A 21,495-nucleotide genomic window follows, 5' to 3' on the forward strand; every position below is an offset into this window, starting at 1 on the left:
CCCACCTTCTGAGTGTCTGGTTGGCTTTTCAGTATGAATGTTGTAAATTAAGAGATACATATAATTCATTTAGTAAGCATAAGAAGCAATTAATTAATGCAATTAAACTAGGAAAGTGGAAAAAATTGAAATATACAGCAAGGGCAAGTATAACTGAGATCAGTTGCTTTATTTCTCCATGTCTGTCAGGTTTAAAATATCAGTCCAGGGAATTATAATAAAAGTCATTCATAGCAACATACTAACCTAACTCATAGTTGTAGCACTGTGTGCATCAGAACAGCACCCTGAAACCCCCATATTCAGCACTGTCATAGAATTGTATATTTTTGGATAAAGTATGCCTTGAGAGGTATCATTTTAAAAGTTTTGATCTGTTGAACATACAGTCCAACAGGACAATAATATGCTGTCATGGTATGTGAAGTTATGAAGTTTTGCTATATGTTGTGAGGTTGGGAACACCCACAACCAGCCTTTCAGGTACAACAGTGGAGCAGCCAGATGTGCTAATGGCCCTTTAAAGGGAATCCACACTCACAATGACTATCATAGGACCTGTATACAATGGAGACTTCTCAGGCCTTGGCTACACTTGCAAGTTAGAGCGCATTAAATCAGCCCCGAGTGCCCTAACTCCTGAGGTGTCCACACTGGCAAGGTACATAGAGTGCCCAGACTCTGTGGCTGAAGCGCCCCGGTAATCCACCTCCACGAGAAGCATAAAACTTGCTGTGCCTCAGCTGGAGCACTGCGTTACCAGTGTGGACACCCTGGTCTATTAATGTGCTCGGATTGGCTTCCAGAAGTGTCCCACAATGCCTGTTCTAGCCGCTCTGGTCATCATATCTACTGCCCTGTCCTCAGGTGACCAACCGTCAGACCCACCCTTTAAATTCTCTGGGAATTTTGAAATTCCCTTCCTGTTTGCTCAGCAAGGCGTGTAGTGCTCTCAGCACATATTTCCAGGTGACCATGCCTCCATGTGCCAGGCGATCCCCAGTATGGAGCAATGGCGAGGTGCTGGACCTCATCAGTGTTTGGGGGAAGGAAGCTGTCCAGTCCCAGCTGCACTCCAGCCATAGGAATTATGATACCTACGGGCAGATATCAAGGGCCATGAAAAAAAGGGTCATGACCAGGACGCAGTGCAGTGCAGGGTTAAAGGGAAGGAGCTGTGGACTGCCTTCCACAAAGTGTGGGAGGCAAATGGCCGCTCTGGCACTGCCCCCACAAACTGCCATTTCTACAAAGAGCTGGACATGATACTTGGGGGCAACCCCACCTTCACTCTGAAGAACACCATGGACGCTTCAGAGGCCGTAGCAGCCCAGAGTTCAACAAGGCAGGAGGAGGAAAGTGGGAGCAAGGGTGCTGAGAAGGAGGGGGGCCCAGAGCCAAAGGACGGCCTGGCATCCCTAGATGCATGCAGCCAGGAGCTGTTTTCAAGCCAGGAGGAAGGTAGCCAGTCGCAGTGGACAGTGCTTGGGGAAGAACAAACATCAGAGGAAGTGCCCGGTAAGCGGCTTTCATTTTGTGAAGGTAATTGTTCGGTGCGGTCTCTTGGGGCGAGGAGGGTTGCAGAAAAAAGGGTTAGGGCTGCCTAGATGTGGAATAGGGCGTTGATGTGCTCTCTCACATTGCGGTAATCGGCCTCCGTGATCTCTTCAAAGATCTCATGCAGAAGCTGGGCAATCCACTTGCGCAGGTTCCTTGACAGAGCTACTGTGCTCCTTATCCCAGTAAGGCTAACATGTCCACGCCACTGTGCCATGAGGGGCGGGGGGACCCTTGCTGCACACAGGCAAGCGGCATAAAGGCCAGGGCGGAAGCCGCATTGTAGTAGAAGACCCTCCCTTACTTCCCAGGTCACCCTCAGCAGCAAGATATCTTCCAGGACTAACTCATCCTGTGGAAAATGTGGGGACAGTGTTCAGTATAGGGCCCCCCCTGCAGCTGTTGGCTCTCCCCAAGGCACAGAACCCCAGAGGACAGTATGGCCCTGTAACAATCAGCCCCCCTTGCTCCTGTGGTTACTCACCTTTGGGGCTCCTGTGGGTTATGTGTACTCACTTTGGGATGGGCACTTTCTACTATTGTGTACACTGTACTTGTCTTTAAGTATGGCTGAACCATTGCTCTGTCTAGTGTGAACAATGCTGCGTCTGTTAAGTGTTGCATTTTGGCTTTACAGATGCAACCTTCCGATTCCAGCCTCCTTGATATCAATGGCCGAAAGACTGCAGAGAATCAGGAAGTGTCCGCAGAGAACCAAAGAGGACCTGCTGCATGAAGTCATGCAGTAGTCCCTTATTGAAAATCAAAAAGTATAGGAGTGGTGGGAGACTGAAAGGAGGCTCCACCAGCAGAATGCAGATCGCCGGCACCAAAGCACAGAGCAGCTCCTAAGCATTATGGAGCGCCAAGCGGACTTGATGCAGGCGCTCATAGCACTGCAGATAGAGCAGATCCGCGCCCGCCCCCGCAGCCTTTGTCTCAAAACTCTTTCCCTTGTACCCCCATGTCACTGCTAACCCACTTCCCCCAACATCCGGTTTCTTATCCCCACCAGCTGTCTCCAACACCTGTAGCTTCACCACCCAGTCCTGCAAACTATGACGCTTACCCACTGCACTCAACCCCCATCACCATGCATTTTAGCCAGCCTGAAGTGCAGCACTCAATGCACAGCACTCCAGACAGGAAGGCTGAGTATGATAACAGGACATATGCAAATCTGTGATTGTCCCGTTCTCCACACGGCCCCCTTCCCTACTTCCACATAGCACAGATATATCATACCCTTTCTGTTTCCCCAGCAGTTGTCTTTTTAATAATTGAATTTTTTTGACTTTGAAAACATTCTTTATTGCATTAAGTAAAGGATACCATAGTCCAGGAAAGCAACAGCACTGCAAGTCAGTGCATCATATGTAGCAAACACAGATGCCTACTAACACTGGAACCACTGCACTTCACTACTGTGCAGGGCACCAAACATTAGTGGTGGCTTTCAGCATCGAATTGCTCTCTCAAGGCATCCCTAATCCTTACAGCCCTGTGCAGGGTCCCTCTAATAGCCCTGGTCTCTGGCTGTTCAAATTCAGCCTTCAGATGTTGAACCTCCATGGTCCATGCCTGAGTGAAGCTTTCACCCTTCCCTTCGCAAATCTTATGGAGGGTACAGCACGTGGCTATAACCATGCGGATGTTATCGTCGGCCAGGTCTAGCTTCCCATACAGACAGTGCCAGCGGCCCTTTAAACGGCAAAAAGCACGCCCAGCAGTCATTCTGCACTGGCTCAGCCTGTTGTTGAACCGCTCCTTGCTGCTGTCAAGGCTCCCTCTGTAGGGTTTCATGAGCCATGGCATTAAAGGGTAAGCGGGGTCTCCAAGGATCACAGTGGGCATTTTGACTTCCCCTATGGTGATCTTCTGATCTGGGAAGAAAGTCCCGGCTTGCAGCTTCCTGAACAGGCCTGTGTTCTAAAAGATGTGTGTGTCATGCACCTTTCCAGACCAGCCTGCATTAATGTCCATGAAATGGCCACAGTGATCCACAAGCACCTGGAGAACCATTGAGAAATACCCCTTCCAATTTATGTACAATTTATGTACAGGTGGTCTGGTGCCAGAATTGGAATATGTGTCCCATCTGTTGCTCCTCTGCAGTTAAGGAAACCCATTTGTTCAAAGCCAGCCACAATGTCATGCATGTTGTCCAGAGTCATGGTTCTTTTGAGCACGATGCGATTAATGGCCCTGCAAACTTGCATCAACATGATTCCAGCGGTCTACTTTCCCACTCCAAACTGGTTACCAGCGGATCAGTAGCTGTCTCGAGTTGCCAGCTTCCAGATTGCAATAGCCACCCGCTTCTCCACTGGCAGGGCAGCTCTCAATCTTGTGTCCTTGCACGACGGGGTGGAGGCGAGCTCAGCACACAGTCCCCTGAAAGTGGCTTTCCTCATCCAAAAGTTCTGCAGCCACTGCTCCTCATCCCAGACTTGCATGACGATGTGCTCTCACCACTCAGTGCTTGTTTCCTGAGCCCAAAAGTGGTATTCCACTGTGGCGAGCATGTTCGTGAATGCTACAAGCAATCTTTTGTTGTATGCGTTATGTGAGTAAACATCATAGTCAGAGCCCTCACTGTCAGTTTTTTAGCTTAAGGAGTAATTCTACTGCAATTCGTGACGTGCTGACGAGACCCATCAGCATATTCCTCACAAGTTCAGGATCTATTCCCGCAGACTGGAAGGGAAGCCAGAGCGCGCTGTACAAAAACCCTTGAAAGATGGCGCCAAATGTGGATGGAAGCGCTGGGATGCAAAGTGATGCATCTTGGGGCATTGGGACAGGACCCAGGATGCCCTGCACCCCTCTCCCCCTTCCCACAAGCCACAGTGCCAGAATGGGAAGATGTGCTCTGTGGGATAGCTGCCCATAATGCCCCGCTCCCAGTGCTGCTGCAACTGCCACAAATATGGCCACGCCACTGTGTTTGTAGCTGACAGTGTGAGCACACGGCAGTGCTTTTCCTTCTGCGGTCTCTGAGGGCCGATTTAACTCTTGGCACTCTACATCTGCAAGTGTAGCCATGCCCTCAGAGAGAGCACGTAGAAAATGGAGAATGCTTGACCAATGAGGGTGGACCCCCCATATCAGGAGCAAAGATCTTTCCAGCAAGCTGGAAGAATCTGTAAAAGAGGGGAAGTGACCTCATCACTTGGCCTCACTCCCCCAACAACTGAACAACTAGAAACACATCTAGAGGACAAAGACTGAAAGGGGGAAGGTGGTCCCGAGCTGGAGGGGAATTCCAGCCTGTGTATTGTAGCTCTTTTAACTGGCTTGCACTATCTATCACGATGAGATACTGCTTGATTCAAATCCTGTTTAGTTTATAAAACTTAACTGTGTGCTTATTTTTATTTATTTATTTATTTATTTTTGGTAACCATCACTGTCCTTTATGCTTACCACCTATAATCACTTAAAATCTATCTGTAGTTAGTAAACCTGTTTTATGTTTTTTGTATTTTGTTTGAAGTGCTTGGGAAACCTCAGCTCAGGAACAAAAAAACTGGTGCTGCATGTCATCTCCACATTGAGAAGGGACGGACGGGTGATAAATGTATTCTGGTCAGGCTGGTACAGCTCAGGGGAATAAAGTTGGGGGGAATTGTTAATTCATGAGTGGCTGGGAGAAGGATTCATGTAACTCAGCTGGGTGTGTCCCTGCCTGTGAATGTCTTTGTTAAATGCAGTACCTATCAGAGGTTTGCAAGCTTGTCACAGCTACACAGGGTGAGAAGGAATCCAGGTTGGTGGGACAGAGGGCTCCAAGTTTCAGGTGGCACCCAGGAAAACCCGTCACAATAGTCCAAGCCAAAGAATATTAAAATTATAAAGTGAGGAACTCCACTGGTAGTAAATCTGAAATCAAGGTAGCCTTGTAACCTTAATTCTCCCCATCCCATGCATGTGCATTATGTTACTGTCCTTAATTACTTGATTGCTTATTATTTTTCCATATGCTCCATGCAGGTTGAACGGTACATGAGACATAGTTGTGTAGTGCATGAGGCAGAGGTTCCCTTGGCAAAGGAAATTTTTGGGCATTGACTAAATCTTGGGAGAGAGATGGGTTCTATTCCTGCCTTTGCATCAGCTATACTTCAGAGCCATATCTCCTTCTGTGCTCCCTGTCACGTATTATATGGAAGGAGGTGGACTTCTTCCATGCACACTTTCACAATTACCTAAGTCCTCCCACATTAACTGAAGTTCCACCCAACTTGTGAATACATGCATAATGCCAATGAGATTCTGAGGCACTGGCTCAGCAAAGATTCTGTATTTATGGTGATTTGATCATTTTAAAGTTTTGTATTTTGAAATACAATCTCTAATTTTGCACATGTGTATTTGTAGATAAATAGCTAAAACTTGGTTCAAAATGGAAATTATTAACATCTTTAGCTACCAAAAATTCAGTCTGGATAATTGATTTGATTAATGCAAGATTGGAAAATTAATGTAGCTAAAGAATTTAAATCCTAGGTGGAAGACATAATTTGGGGGCAGGGAATCTGTTATATGATGCCATATGCCAGAACTGTAAAGTAGGTCTTCAGGATTCACCTAATATAAATATACGTACCTTTATGCTTATATTCTCCATGAGTAGCTGCATTTTTCAAAACCAATCAAATTGCACGTTTTGTATAAAACTTACGAAGATACGCACATAGCAGAAACTGCCTCTTTTGATTGACATTGCAGAATATTTTATACTCTTGTGTATAAAAAACTGATTTTTTAAAAAAATACCCAGCTTTTCTAGTAAAGTAGATGCCAGCGTCACACATGCATGTATTAACTAAAGTTATTCTTTTGGGAAAAGTGATATTTTAGTCTGTGTCCAAGCCCTAAAGGGAAAATGATGTGTATATTCTTCATTGACAATACGGATCAATTAAAACTGCTAGAATAACTTTAAGTGTTTCTCCACATGTTTGTATTTTAATTGAATACAATAAGCCGTACTTTAATAGCTGTTAAAGTTAGTGTTCAATACTTACAGATAATCTCCAGATATTTTTTCTAGACTTTCTCCCATTTGGTCTGTGAGATCAAAGTTAAAGCCTATTTGCTGTTCAGGAGATACTGTGTGTATAAAAATATGAATTAATTGTGTTGAATTCTACATTTGCTCATTTGAACTTATTAAAGTTAGTGAATGTTGTGTTCACATTTGAGGGCAGAATTTGTTCCTTAGCATAAAAGCAGAGTTCACGCTCCTAGTTAGAAGTGTGTGTAATCAAAGGTAAGTGGGCTGAGTCTTTGAAGAGTACAGGTGAGTTGCATCATACACGCATTTAACTTATGTGAATTCAACTATCTGCACTTGGCAAAAAAAATAAAATAAAAAAAATAACAAGATACCTGTAAATAGTGCGGGTGATTCCGCCCACCATTCCACTCAATGAGCGTATGCCCTGGAGTGAGCATGAGATGGGAGACTTAAATCTGCTGTTCCCTCAGTTGGTCTTAGTTCCCACGTGCCTCTCATAGTGTGAGCATCTCGCCACGCTGAGTGTGAGTCTAGTGTTTAAAGATACTGTACATATTTTTCATAAAACATGGCCCCTAAATGCAAGCCAACTACTTCATCTGGTGCTAAACCGAAGAAACAGCAATCTGTTCCAACACTGGAGGAAAAACTGGCTGTGTTGGATTATTGAGAGATGTTATGTCGGTGTCCAACATGGTGCGTAAATATGGCCACAACAAATCTTGTATCCATGCCATCAAGATTAGAGAGAGAGAGAGAAATTCATCAAGCCGTGGCATCAGGTGCTCCAATAACTGCTAAGTTGATGAGCCAAGTGCATGTTAAGACTTTAGTGAAGACTGAAAAGGCATTAAACTTATGGCGGGAAGACATGAACTGTAAACGTCTGCCTATCAATGACAACATGTTGCAAGAAAAGGCTCTTAACCTCTACGTACTGTTCAAACCTCCCGCCGAAGAGGGACAGCCTTCTGATGAGAAGAAATTAAAGCCAGCCAAGGTTGGCTTAACAGTTTTAGGAACCGCTTTAACCTCAAAAATGTTCAAACTACGGGTGAAGCTGCATCTGCCAAAGAAGAGGCAGGAAAAGCCTACCCCGAACAATTAAAGAAAATCATAGAAGAAAAGGGCTATCTTCCTGAACAAGTTTTTAATGCTGATGAGACTGGGCTCTTTGGAAAAAAAAAAAAAAATGCCAAACTGCACTTACACTTCGAAATCAGAAAGACCAGCCCCTGGCTTCAAAGCAGCTAAAGACCATGTGACTGTGTTGTTTTGTGGCAATGCGGCTGGGCATTTAATAAAGCTGGACTTGCTCTACAGGGCTGCCCTGTGCCCTAAAAGGCAAGAACAAAAATCTCCTGCCTATGTTCTGGCAATCAAATAAAAAAGCTTGGGTGACGGCAGCATTATTTTTGGATTGGTTCCACAAGTGTTTCATTCCGGAGGTCAAGCGGTAACTCGAAGAGAAAGGACTTGACTTTAAAGTTTTTTTTAAAGGGTTAAACAATGCTCCTAGGCACCCTGCGGCACTCCGGTTTGCACATTCTCCTCACCCACAATACCGCCTCCAACCTCTTGACCAAGGTGTGATTCACTGTTTCAAGGCCACGTACATGAGGCTTACGTTCTCATGGATGCTGATCCCAATCTTAATGTGATGGAGTGTTGGAAGTCCTTCAACATTGCCGATTGCATCACTTATATAAACAGGCAATGGAGTCAATCAAACCTGAAACAGTCAATACATGTTGGCGAAACCTATGGAAAGAATGTGGGCACCAATGATACTGCCAAGAATGACCTTGAGCGGATCACTGCGGACTATGTGGCTCTAGGAAGAAGAATAAAGGAGTTGGAGGCGCAAGTGGTGTTCTCGTCCATCCTCCCCGTGGAAGGAAAAGGCCTAGGTAGGGAGCGTCGAATCGTGGAAGTCAACGAATGGCTACGCAGATGGTGTCGGAGAGAAGGCTTTGGTTTCTTTGACCATGGGATGGTGTTCCATGAAGGAGGAGTGCTGGGTAGAGACGGGCTCCATCTTACGAAGAGAGGGAAGAGCATCTTTGCCAGCAGGCTGGCTAACCTAGTGAGGAGGGCTTTAAACTAGGTTCACCGGGGGAAGGAGACCAAAGCCCTGAGGTAAGTGGGAAAGCGGGATACCGGGAGGAAGCACAGGCAGGAATGTCTGTGAGGGGAGGGCTCCTGCCTCATACTGGCAATGAGGGGCGATCAACAGGTTATCTCAAGTGCTTATATACAAATGCACAAAGCCTTGGAAACAAGCAGGGAGAACTGGAGGTCCTGGTGATGTCAAGGAACTATGACGTGATCGGAATAACAGAGACTTGGTGGGATAACTCATATGACTGGAGTACTGTCATGGATGGTTATAAACTGTTCAGGAAGGACAGGCAGGGCAGAAAAGGTGGGGGAGTAGCACTGTATGTAAGGGAGCAGTATGACTGCTCAGAGCTCCGGTACGAAACTGCAGAAAAACCTGAGTGTCTCTGGATTAAGTTTAGAAGTGTGTGCAACAAGAGTGATGTAGTGGTGGGAGTCTGCTATAGACCACCGGACCAGGGGGATGAGGTGGATGAGGCTTTCTTCCGGCAGCTCACGGAAGCTACTAGATCGCATGCCCTGATTCTCATGGGTGACTTTAATTTTCCTGATATCTGCTGGGAGAGCAATACAGCGGTACATAGACAATCCAGGAAGTTTTTGGAAAGCGTAGGGGACAATTTCCTGGCGCAAGTGCTAGAGGAGCCAACTAGGGGGGGTGCTTTTCTTGACCTGCTGCTCACAAACCGGGTAGAATTAGTGGGGGAAGCAAAAGTGGATGGGAATCTGGGAGGCAGTGACCATGAGTTGGTTGAGTTCAGGATCCTGACGCAGGGAACAAAGGTAAGCAGCAGGATACGGACCCTGGACTTCAGGAAAGCAGACTTCGACTCCCTCAGGGAACGGATGGCCAGGATCCCCTGGGGGACTAACTTGAAGGGGAAAGGAGTCCAGGAGAGCTGGCTGTATTTCAAGGAATCCCTGTTGAGGTTACAGGGACAAACCATCCCGATGAGTCGAAAGAATAGTAAATATGGCAGGCGACCAACTTGGCTTAATGGTGAAATCCTAGCGGATCTTAAACATAAAAAAGAAGCTTACAAGAAGTGGAAGGTTGGACATATGACCAGGGAAGAGTATAAAAATATTGCTCGGGCATGTAGGAATGTTATCAGGAGGGCCAAATCGCACCTGGAGCTGCAGCTAGCCAGAGATGTCAAGAGTAACAAGAAGGGTTTCTTCAGGTATGTTGGCAACAAGAAGAAAGCCAAGGAATGTGTGGGCCCCTTACTGAATGAGGGAGGCAACCTAGTGACAGAGGATGTGGAAAAAGCTAATGTACTCAATGCTTTTTTTGCCTCTGTTTTCACTAACAAGGTCAGCTCCCAGACTGCTGCGCTGGGCATCACAAAATGCGGAAGAGATGGCCAGCCCTCTGTGGAGATAGAGGCGATTAGGGACTATTTAGAAAAGCTGGACGTGCACAAGTCCATGGGGCCGGACGAGTTGCATCCGAGAGTGCTGAAGGAATTGGCGGCTGTGATTGCAGAGCCACTGGCCATTATCTTTGAAAACTCGTGGCGAACCGGGGAAGTCCCGGATGACTGGAAAAAGGCTAATGTAGTGCCAATCTTTAAAAAAGGGAAGAAGGAAGATCCTGGGAACTACAGGCCAGTCAGCCTCACCTCAGTCCCTGGAAAAATCATGGAGCAGGTCCTCAAAGAATCAATCCTGAAGCACTTGCATGAGAGGAAAGTGATCAGGAACAGCCAGCATGGATTCACCAAGGGAAGGTCATGCCTGACTAATCTAATCGCCTTTTATGATGAGATTACTGGTTCTGTGGATGAAGGGAAAGCAGTGGATGTATTGTTTCTTGACTTTAGCAAAGCTTTTGACACGGTCTCCCATAGTATTCTTGTCAGCAAGTTAAGGAAGTATGGGCTGGATGAATGCACTATAAGGTGGGTAGAAAGCTGGCTAAATTGTCGGGCTCAACGGGTAGTGATCAATGGCTCCATGTCTAGTTGGCAGCCGGTATCAAGTGGAGTGCCCCAAGGGTCAGTCCTGGGGCCGGTTTTATTCAATATCTTCATAAATGATCTGGAGGATGGTGTGGATTGCACTCTCAGCAAATTTGCGGATGATACTAAACTGGGAGGAGTGGTAGATACGCTGGAGGGGAGGGATAGGATACAGAAGGACCTAGACCAATTGGAAGATTGGGCCAAAAGGAATCTGATGAGGTTCAATAAGGATAAGTGCAGGGTCCTGCACTTAGGACGGAAGAACCCAATGCACAGCTACAGACTAGGGACCGAATGGCTAGGCAGCAGTTCTGCAGAAAAGGACCTAGGGGTGACAGTGGACGAGAAGCTGGATATGAGTCAGCAGTGTGCCCTTGTTGCCAAGAAGGCCAATGGCATTTTGGGATGTATAAGTAGGGGCATAGCGAGCAGATCGAGGGACGTGATCGTTCCCCTCTATTCGACATTGGTGAGGCCTCATCTGGAGTACTGTGTCCAGTTTTGGGCCCCACACTTCAAGAAGGATGTGGATAAATTGGAGAGAGTCCAGCGAAGGGCAACAAAAATGATTAGGGGACTGGAACACATGAGTTATGAGGAGAGGCTGAGGGAGCTGGGATTGTTTAGCCTGCAGAAGAGAAGAATGAGGGGGGATTTGATAGCTGCTTTCAACTACCTGAAAGGGGGTTCCAAAGAGGATGGCTCTAGACTGTTCTCAATGGTAGCAGATGACAGAACGAGGAGTAATGGTCTCAAGTTGCAGTGGGGGAGGTTTAGATTGGATATTAGGAAAAACTTTTTCACTAAGAGGGTGGTGAAACACTGGAATGCGTTACCTAGGGAGGTGGTAGAATCTCCTTCCTTAGAGGTTTTTAAGGTCAGGCTTGACAAAGCCCTGGCTGGGATGATTTAACTGGGAATTGGTCCTGCTTTGAGCAGGGGGTTGGACTAGATGACCTTCTGGGGTCCCTTCCAACCCTGATATTCTATGATTCTAATGTGTGAATGATTTTAAGGGTTTCCCGACCATTGACAAAGAAGTAAAACACATCGTTCAGGTGGCCAGGCAAGTGGGTGTTGATTGTTTCGTCGACATCCTTGAGGAAGAAATTGAAGAATTAATTGAGGGCCATAGAGAAACATGGACTAACGAAGAGTTAGAGGAACTGATAAAATTGTCTACAGAAGACGAAGATGATGATGACGACGAACAAGAAGAGCCAGCAAGTTGGAATCTTCAAAAATTTGCTGAAGTGTTTCAAGCAGCAAAACACTTGAATGATTTAATTTCTGAATACGATCCCTCTATGGAACGGAGCCTCAAAATCACATGTAGTATTACAGACGATTTGAGACCGTATCAAGAAAAGTTTGAGCAGTTCAAGAGACAACAGCTACATTTGCAGATCACCATGTTTTTCAAGGAAAAACAACCAGCAGGAGATGAGCCTACGCAATAACTTCTCAAGCTGAACCAGAGCCAGCCACTTCATCTAGGACTTGCTGTCCATCACCCTAGCTCTCCGTCACCTCCGTCCTCTGGATCAACATCAAGCCCTGATGACCCCCTGTAATTATCCCCTATAATTAAAAATACAGTAGTGTAAAATTATATTTTGCATCTGTACTCTTTATTATATACTGTACATTACTGTATCCATTATACATTTATATATATTACTGTACAGGGTTGCATACACAAAACCATGTACAGTATACTGTACTTTATGGGCAATTTAAGGGATTTTCAAGGGTAATTTTGACTATATGCGATTTTCGCCTTACGCGCTGACTTTAGAACCTAACCCCCACGTAAGATGCGACTCCACTATGTACATAATGGATTTGGGAAAGCCTGGACAGATAGGTTTGTGACAAGACCATATTTGAATGCAGTTGAATAGATCTAAAGTTATTTTTGAACTCTGTTTGCTTCAAGTTGAGGTAATTATTATTTTAAATGTCTATGAGCTATTTATAAAATACAAAATTTCTGTTTCAGATATATTCTGTTAAAGGAGTTTCTGTGTACTTCAGAGTTCACTATATTAAAAAATCCCAGTGTTTTGCCTAACATGAAGAGGTTTAAACTGCTGTTCTACTAAAGGAAGGAAATTTACCCATAGTTTGGTAGAAATTAGATAAGCTTTGCTTAATATTTAGTATGTGATTTGTTCCCTTAAACAATACCTATTGTTATCTGTTCAATATTTAATAATGCTTCTTTTAAAAATTACTATGCAGAATTTGGTTTCTGAGGGACTCAGATGGTGATCTTCTGAGTTGTATCTTTGTGCAGTGAACCTCAGGAAAAATCTTTTCTCTTGTTCTGTTATTGCAGGTGAATGAGACCTTTGCTATTGATTTAATAGCAGAGCAGCCTGTGAATAAAGTTGAAAGCCGAGTGATATCATGTGATGGTGGTGGTGGAGCTCTGGGACATCCTAAAGTGTACATAAATTTGGTAACAGAACTTTAATCTCCTCTTTTGCTATTCCCTGTATCACATGTAGTATATTTTATTTACTAATTTATTTATGGTAGGTAAAATCGCTCTCTCTTTTGATGTTTTGGCTTAGTGAGTTGGAAAGGAGGGAGTGACTGTCACTTATTATTTCTATAATAACATAGGTGAGCATGGCACTCTAAACATATAAGGGTAAGGTTTTCTGCTCAGAAGACTTTACAGTCTTAAATGACTGAACATGACCCTCATCTCAAGTCCATTGAAATCAACAGGATTCTTTTTGTTAACATCAATAGGTTTTAGATTAGATCCGAGGAAGTGGAAGAAATGGCATGACCAAACAAAGGCATAGTGGAAAGTGAGCTAGGGAAAGATCAGCTAGGAACAAATAATGCCTTATAAACAAAAAGTAGGAACTTCCTTTGAGACATTTCTGTCCTGAATATCTATGCAGATTCATGATGATCTATTTTTCCAAGTAAGAGTTTTTTCTTAGATATGCTTTAATTTTTTTAAAAAAATTCTGTTAGTTTCCTGCTTGTATAAAATGCTGGCTTGACAGTTTTGAGGATGAAAGTCCGTTATATATCCTAAGAGAGCGTGTGCAGTATGAACTTCCCCTCACTATCTTGCTGTTCAGAAGTACTGACAGTTTCCGGGATGCTGCCCTACCAAAGCATATCATTTTAGAGGAACCATCTCTAAGTGTAAGTAGGATGTGATTATTGATGACCTGGTAGCATGCTGGGTGCTCGCCACACACACAAGACATGGTCCCTGATTAAGAGTTCACAATCTGAGTTTAAATAGTCATTCTCTATGTCCTCTTGGCCTCTGGCTGAGAGAACCATCAAGAATGCCTTCTTTTTCTTTTTAATTGGTGGTTTTATTTGGTGTCAACATCATTGTGATTTTTCCCAATATGGAAAAACCCCATACATTTTATGAAGAAAACACATGCTGTGATTCATTTTATAAGCATATTTATTACTCAGACATGGAAAGGCTCAATTATATCTAAAATTTAAAAGTCTGTGATTCTATAAATGAAACAAAATAATGGAATCCACAGTCTATAAGGCATATCTCTTAGATCTGGTGTGAAAGATTGAGATGTTTTTACCAGCTAAATTGCTATTTTAGTTCCTAGCGCATTGTGTAGCTTTGAATAAACTAATGTGAGTATGCTGAAAACTTGTTAAATGGATGTGGAGCTGAATGGACAGAAGTGTAGATATTTTAATTCACAGTTCTGAATTAAGTTGTCTCTTCTTCTGTGACTTAACTTTCACAATTTCTCACTGTTTGTTTCAGTTCAGTGCAACATATCACCTTTATAAATATGTATTTGGGTAGTAATCTGGATCTTTGGTTCTAATGGTGGAAGATTCTTTTAGTTTCTGTATTTTTCCCCTTTTTCTTCACTTGAAATATCTGACAGTGGATCCGAGAGTTAAATCCATCTGGAGGAAATGTCCAAGGCAAAGTGCTTCAGTCCCTTTTATTTAATTGCTAGTTAGGATAAAAGAAGATTGGAATGTTTTTCTCAAACTGAAGTCTTTGCTTGTCAGTTATTTTTGTGGCACAATCACTAATGGATTTATGCCATTTGTGGGGGCTGTTAAAGATGAGTGGAGACTGCTCCTGAATGAACTTGATGTTGAAGAACAGCTGGAATGCCAGTGACAAGTGCTTAGCTCTTATGGTAGCTTATGTTTGAGGATGAGAAATGCATAAAAATGTCTTGCTGGCAGAATCAGTCAAACTCTGTGTTCTATGGTCTGAGTTCAGTAAACAAACTAATTCTATGGTACTTTGGATCTAAAAAAACAAACAAATTTTCTGCACTTTGAGATGAGCTCTCAAGGTCCTTTCCAGTTCTGTGATTCTACAAATGCTTTTTAAATTGTTACTTAACAACTCTTGGCTATATTTGCCTGGACTTTTCACAGTAATCTTATTCTTCCTCCAGAGTTCCCCTTTAGGATGGCCCTCAGAAGTCAGCCTCTGAACTTTCCTTCTCTTTGTCAGCTACACTATAGGACTGTTCAATTGTCTGAACTCCTAGTGTAGACATGTCTTAAGACAATTACTCTCTACTATTTTGAATAATCAACATATAATGTTTGTAAATTGCAATCAGTGACATCTGTGCAAACCCAGTGAAGTTACTTTTTGAGGTAACTTTGCAACTTGTGGGGTTGCACAGGTGTCAGAGGGTCCAGTTTGGCTTTTACTGTTCTTATACTAATTTTCAGATCCCACTTTGCGCTTATAGAGCTGCCATTTTTAAAAGGAGGAGAGAAATAACTTGGAAACTGGGCATGATATGGAAGTCAAACATGACCCTTTCAATGCCACTTCTAGTCAATTTTCAGTGTAGATACCACAATTGAAATATGTAAAGTTAACTACATTTTAATCAGAATGTTAGTCATTTTAGGAAAAAGGTAAATATGCAGGTAATTTAGTGAAGTGCAATTTTTAAAATCTACAATAGTAAAATAAAATTATATTTGGCAAGTCTTATATTTTTTATTGAGATCTCTTCTTTTTGCAGGACAAAGATACAAAAACTGGAACATGTGGTTACTGTGGACTTCAGTTTAAACAGAAACATCACCACTGAAAGATCATCCCTTCATGCCCTGCAGAATTCTGTCAGTATTTCAATGTTAAAATATTAACAATAAATGAAATTTAAAAGCTCAAAGCCTTTTTATTTGTTTAAAAAAATATCTTGCACGAATGGAGTTTCCATAGCTTAAAATTTGAAAAACTAAGGGCTTCTGTACAGGGTGAGGTAATGTACCTTGCAGGGTTGGGGGGTGATTTTTATAGAGCATTAACATGTTGCACGTTAATTGGTCCATGTAGACTCTGCTGATGCACAGTAAAGTTTCCCTAGTGTTCTTTAATGTAGTGTACAGTACTGTGTTAAGGCACACTAGAGAACTTTTAGTGTGCACCAGCAGAGTCTAAACCATGGGTAGATTGTGGACCAAAGCTAGATCACCAGATGCTTTTTAACAGACCCCAAAATCTTTTTATTTACCTATTAATAGTATTATTGTTGTGTTTTTCTTTATTTTCTCTGGAACCTGGACAAACTTCTAGGGCTGTCAAGTGATTAAAAAGTTAATCGTGATTAATTGCACTGTTAAACAACAATAGAATACCATTTAATTATTTTTGGATGTTTTCTACATTTTCTAATGTATTGATTTCAATTACAACACAGAATAAAAAGTGTACAGTGCTCACTTTATAATTATATATAATTTATAATAGTATTTTTCAATTCACTTAATACAAGTACTGTAGTTCAGTCTCTTTATCATGAAAGTTGAACTTACAAATGTAGAAAGAAAAGGAGTACTTGTGGCACCTTAGAGACTAACCAATTTATTTGAGCATAAGCTTTCATGAGCTACAGCTCACTTCATCGGATGCATGCAGAGGAAACTACAGTGGGGAGATTTATATACACAGAGAACATGAAACAATGGGTGTTACCATACACACTGTAACAAGAGTGATCAGGTAAGGTGAGCTATTACCAGCAGGAGAGTAGGGGCGGGGGGAACCTTTTTTTAGTGATAATCAAGGTGGGCCATTTCCAGCAGTAGACAAGAACGTTTTGTTGGGTGGGTTAAGGGAACCACTGTTGTGGCCCCTTGTGGCATATAGTAGTTTAGATAGTGTAGTGTCCTTTTTCTTTTGTAGAGAAGCAAAGTGTGTGTTGTAAATGGCTTGTCTAGTTTTTGTAAAGTCCAGCCACGAGGAAGTTTGTGTGGAAGGTTGGTTTTTTATGAGAGTATCCAGTTTTGAGAGCTCATTCTTAATCTTTTCCTCTTTGCTATAGAGGATGTTGATCAGGTGGTTCCGCAATTTCTTTGAGAGTGTGGCACGAGCTCTCAGCATAGTCTGTGTGGTATGTCGATTGTAATGGATTTTTTACCTTCAGTCCTTTTGGTATGATGTCCATCTGTTTGCATTTGCAAAGGAAGATGATGTCCGTCTGTATCTGTACGAGTTTTTTCATGAAGTTGATAGATTTCCACTCCATACGGCTAAGTTCAGTGCCTTGCATAATGACAGGTTTCAGAGTAGCAGCCGTGTTAGTCTGTATCCATAAACCTGGAAATTCTGGACGCCTAATGCCCCTACTCTGTTTGCGCTACATTGATGACATCTTCATCATCTGGACCCATGGAAAAGAAGCCTTTGAGGAATTCCACCATGATTTCAACAATTTCCATCCCACCATCAACCTCAGCCTGGACCAGTCCACACAAGAGATCCACTTCCTGGACACTACGGTGCTAATAAGCGATGGTCACATAAACACCACCCTATACCAGAAACCTACTGACCCCTATGCCTACCTACATGCCTCCAGCTTTCATCCAGACCACACCACGCGATCCATTGTCTACAGCCAAGCTCTATGATACAACCGCATTTGCTCCAACCCCTCAGACAGAGACAAACACCTACAAGATCTCTATCAAGTGTTCTTACAACTACAATACCCATGTGCGGAAGTGAAGAAACAGATTGACAGAGCCAGAAGAGTACCCAGAAGTTACCTACTACAGGACAGGCCCAACAAAGAAAATAACAGAATGCCACTAGCCATCACCTTCAGTCCCCAACTAAAACCTGTGAAGTTCTGTGGCCTAATTTCTAGAGCATATTCTTTAGGAAAAAAGTCCAGTGTTATGGAGGAAACTAAACCAATATAACCAAGTTTAAGTGAATATAAATGCCTCCTTGCAGCAGTTTGTACTGACTTAACTGAATGCAGAGGGAATGTGAGGAGAAACATGGCCACTTGTTGAAACTGGATCATTTGTGGTTCAGCTTCCTGAGAGCTTGACCTGTGGCACTTTTTAGCAGTAGGATGAGTGACTTCACATGTGTTTGTCTGTGCCTTTATTTGTGGATTCTGGCAGAGCCTGCATGGCTCATTTAGATGTCTTGTGATGGAAGAGAGGGAAGTATCAGTAGGGGACAGGCCTGCTGGCAGTGTTCCTTCAGGCATGTGCAGTTAGCTAGCCTGTCACTTCATTGTCTTATTTCTTCAGGTGACCAGAATCTGCGGGGTTAAAAAAAAACACAAAAACCTAGAATAAGGCACTGTTTTATGTCAGTCACTCAGGGACATTAGAAGAGGTCCTCAAAACAAGACTTGAGTTTTCAGAAGTACTTAATCACCTTATATCCATTCTTACTCGTGCACCAGAACATCTCTCACTATGCTCTGGGCGCCATGGAAGAGCTTGGCGCAGTGGATATTTAACACTTGAGGTGGGGAAGTGGTTCACCCAGACCAGCAAGGGGTTTTCAGCACCTGCCCTATAATCCTGGGGTTTCTGGACTGTGCTGCTTTGGCTCAGAGCCCAAACACCAGTCACCTACTCACAGCACAATGGCTTTCCCTAGCTTCCCCCAGCTTGGTTACTCCTTGCAGCAGGACACCAATAGTCTTTCCAGCCGTGAGTCTCCCCAAAACAATCTTCCCTGCTGTGTCCAGTCCTCATTGCACCCTCACAGAAATTGTAAAGTTTGCTTCCTCCAAAGAGACAGAGCACATACCAGCCTGTTGATTTGGATGAGGATTTTACGTAGTACTGAGATGGTTTCATAATAAAACAAAAGTAAGTTTAACAACCAAGAACAGATGAGAGAAATAGAAAATGTATGGTTTTAAGTAAAACAAGACATAATATGATTTCTATTGACTAAAACTTAACTTCAGCAAGCTACTTTGTCTAGACCTATTTCTTCCCTATAATTAGTTCCCAGAGACTTCAGCTCCCTTTGCTTGAAGGATACAGTGACCTCAGCTTGTGAGAGCTCTGGCCCCTTGTGTCCATCCAGTGATGGATGACCAAATGGCTTTTTGCCTCTGCATATATCTTCTCAAAGTTCACTCACACTGTTTCAAGCAGTAGGAAGGTTTCCTCAAGGGTGCAGTCTCCAATCCTTGCCAAGATTAACTGGTCATCTTCCCCCACTTACTCACCTGTTGGCTTTGGTTTACTTTACTTGTAAGTGTACTTTTCATTCTCTTTGGTCACATCTTGCTTAATTTACTTTGGAGACACAGTCAACCCTGGAAAATGACATTCCTTTGTCTAGAGCAGGCTAGACTTAGGGGGGGCCTGCCAAACATTTTAGGAACATTTCCAGCACATATGTATAATTCTTTATTCATCATCCCTACATACATCATGCAATAATATTAAAGGCAAGCCTCTTACCAGTTTGCGTACGACACCTTTTAGATACAGATTATGACAGTGAGTGTGTCATGCGCGAAGTGAGTTGTGTTGTGGTGTGTCCTCTTCCTGTTGGTATGGATGGACACCCTGGCTCACAGTGTTAAAACTGTGGGTTTATGCAGCACTTAACAGTGGCCTGTAGATTGCTAGGTGAGTAGTGCTTGCTCTGCACTGCTAAAATGCATTCAAAGGTGGTGCAAAATAAACCAAGTACTTTCCCAATATCACTTCTCTGTGTAAGCAATTGAGCTGTTGCCACAGGGTGTTTAATCTCATGAATGATCAATATAATCCAGAATGGAAGGGGATGTGGGCCAGGATAACCTTCTATGAAGCAGTTTTCATTGTGGAAAGTGTCCTGTAGTGTTATCTCATATACACGGCTGTTCTCTCTTCCTTTCAGCTATAGGTTCACTTAATATGTTTTGTTCAACTTCTTTATTAATGATCTGGATGATGGGATGAATTGCACCCTCAGCAAGTTTGCAGGTGACACTAAACTGGGGGGAGAGGTAGATACGATGGAGGTTAGGGATAGGTTCCAGAGTGACCTAGACAAATTGGAGGATTGGGCCAAAAGAAATCTGATGAGGTTCAATAAGGACAGTGCACGGTCCTGCACTTCGGAAGGAAGAATCCCATGCACCGCTACAGGCTGGGGACCGACTGGCTCAGCAGCAGTTCTGCAGAAAAGCACCTGGGGATTACAGTGGATGAGAGGCTGGTATGAGTCAGCAGTGTGCCCTTGTTGCCAAGAAGGCCAACGACATATTGGGCTGTATTAGTAGGAGAATTGCCAGCCAATTGAGGGAATTGATTATTCCCCTCTATTTGGCATTGGTGCGGCTACACCTGGAGTATTGCGTCCAGTTTTGGTTCCCCCACTACAGAAGGGATGTGGACAAATTGGAGGGAGTCTAGCGGAGGGCAATGAAAATGGTTAGGATGCTGGGGCACATGACTTACAATGAGAGGCTACGGGAACGGGGGTTATTTAGTCTGCAGAAGAGAAGAGTGAGGGGGGATTTGATAGCAGCCTTCAACTACCTGAAGGGGAGTTCCAAAGAGGATGGAAGTGGCTGTTGACAGAATAAGAAGCAATGGTCTCAAGTTGCAGTGAGGGAGGTCTGGGTTGAATATCAGGAAACACTATTTCACTAGGAGGGTGGTGAAGCACTGGAATGGCTTACCTTAGGGAGGTGGTGGAATCTCCATCCTTAGAGGCTTTTAAGGCCTGGTTTGACAAAGTCCCGTATGGGATGATTTAGCTGGGATTGGTCCTGCTTGGAGTAGGGGATTGGACTAGATGAGCTCCTGAGGTCTCTTCCAACCCTAAAATTCTATGAATGCCTTTTTTCCTCCCCCTTCAAACACTTTGTAGTTATGGTGATATATTGGGTGTAGTTTATCACCCTGAGTAAATATTGCTCAGTATTCAAACTGATGTCCTCTAGATCAGTGGTTCTCAAACTAGGGCCACCACTTGTTCAGGGAAAGCCCCTGGAGGGCCAGTTTGTTTATCTGCTGCGTCCGCAGGTTCAGCTGACCGTGGCTCCCACTGGCCACAGTTCGCCGCTCCAGGCCAACGGGTGCTGTGGGAAGCGGCATGGGCCGAGGGATATGCTATCCACCCTTCCTGCAGCCACTATTGGCCTGGAACGGCAAACTGCAGCCAGTGGGAACCACGATCGGCCGAACCTGCGGACACGGCAGGTAAACAAACCGGACCGCCGGGGGCTTTCCCTGAACAAGCGGCGGCCCTAGTTTGAGAACCACTGCTCTAGATGGCTATTTTATTATTTGTTTCTAGTACACTTCCAATTTAAGAGCAAGACTAAGGCTTCTGATGTCTCAGCATGTCTGTGTTTAAAAAAACCAACTCTTTATTCGTGGTTCTCCAGTTTTACTGAAGTTACATCTTTTAAAAATTCACTTTATTATCGTAGATTAAAGTGATCTAAAGTGACCTCTTATGGGCTACTTAAAGTGATTTTGAAGCAGCCAGATATGTGGCTAGAATGGTTAAAACTTGTGTGCAATAAGAAGTCAAACCTGTATTTTCTCATATAA

The 21,495-nt window shown here is 43.6% G+C and overlaps 1 protein-coding gene across 1 annotated transcript in view; it reads left to right on the forward strand.

Annotated features, from left to right (window-relative positions):
• The window catches only part of NDUFS6 (NADH:ubiquinone oxidoreductase subunit S6), a 31,579-nt gene extending 15,731 nt beyond the window's left edge, over positions 1 to 15,848 (forward strand). Inside the window, exons 3-4 of the mRNA XM_084620300.1 lie at positions 13,010 to 13,132; positions 15,696 to 15,848. Coding sequence (XP_084476426.1) covers positions 13,010 to 13,132; positions 15,696 to 15,764 — 192 coding nt within the window. The 3' untranslated portion in view covers positions 15,765 to 15,848. The remainder of the gene's footprint in view (positions 1 to 13,009; positions 13,133 to 15,695) is intronic.
• Positions 15,849 to 21,495: the final 5,647 nt, after the last annotated feature.

The sequence above is a fragment of the Lepidochelys olivacea genome (genome assembly GCF_965140295.1).
Source record: "Lepidochelys olivacea isolate rLepOli2 genome assembly, chromosome: 2".
NCBI lineage: Eukaryota > Metazoa > Chordata > Testudines > Cheloniidae > Lepidochelys > Lepidochelys olivacea.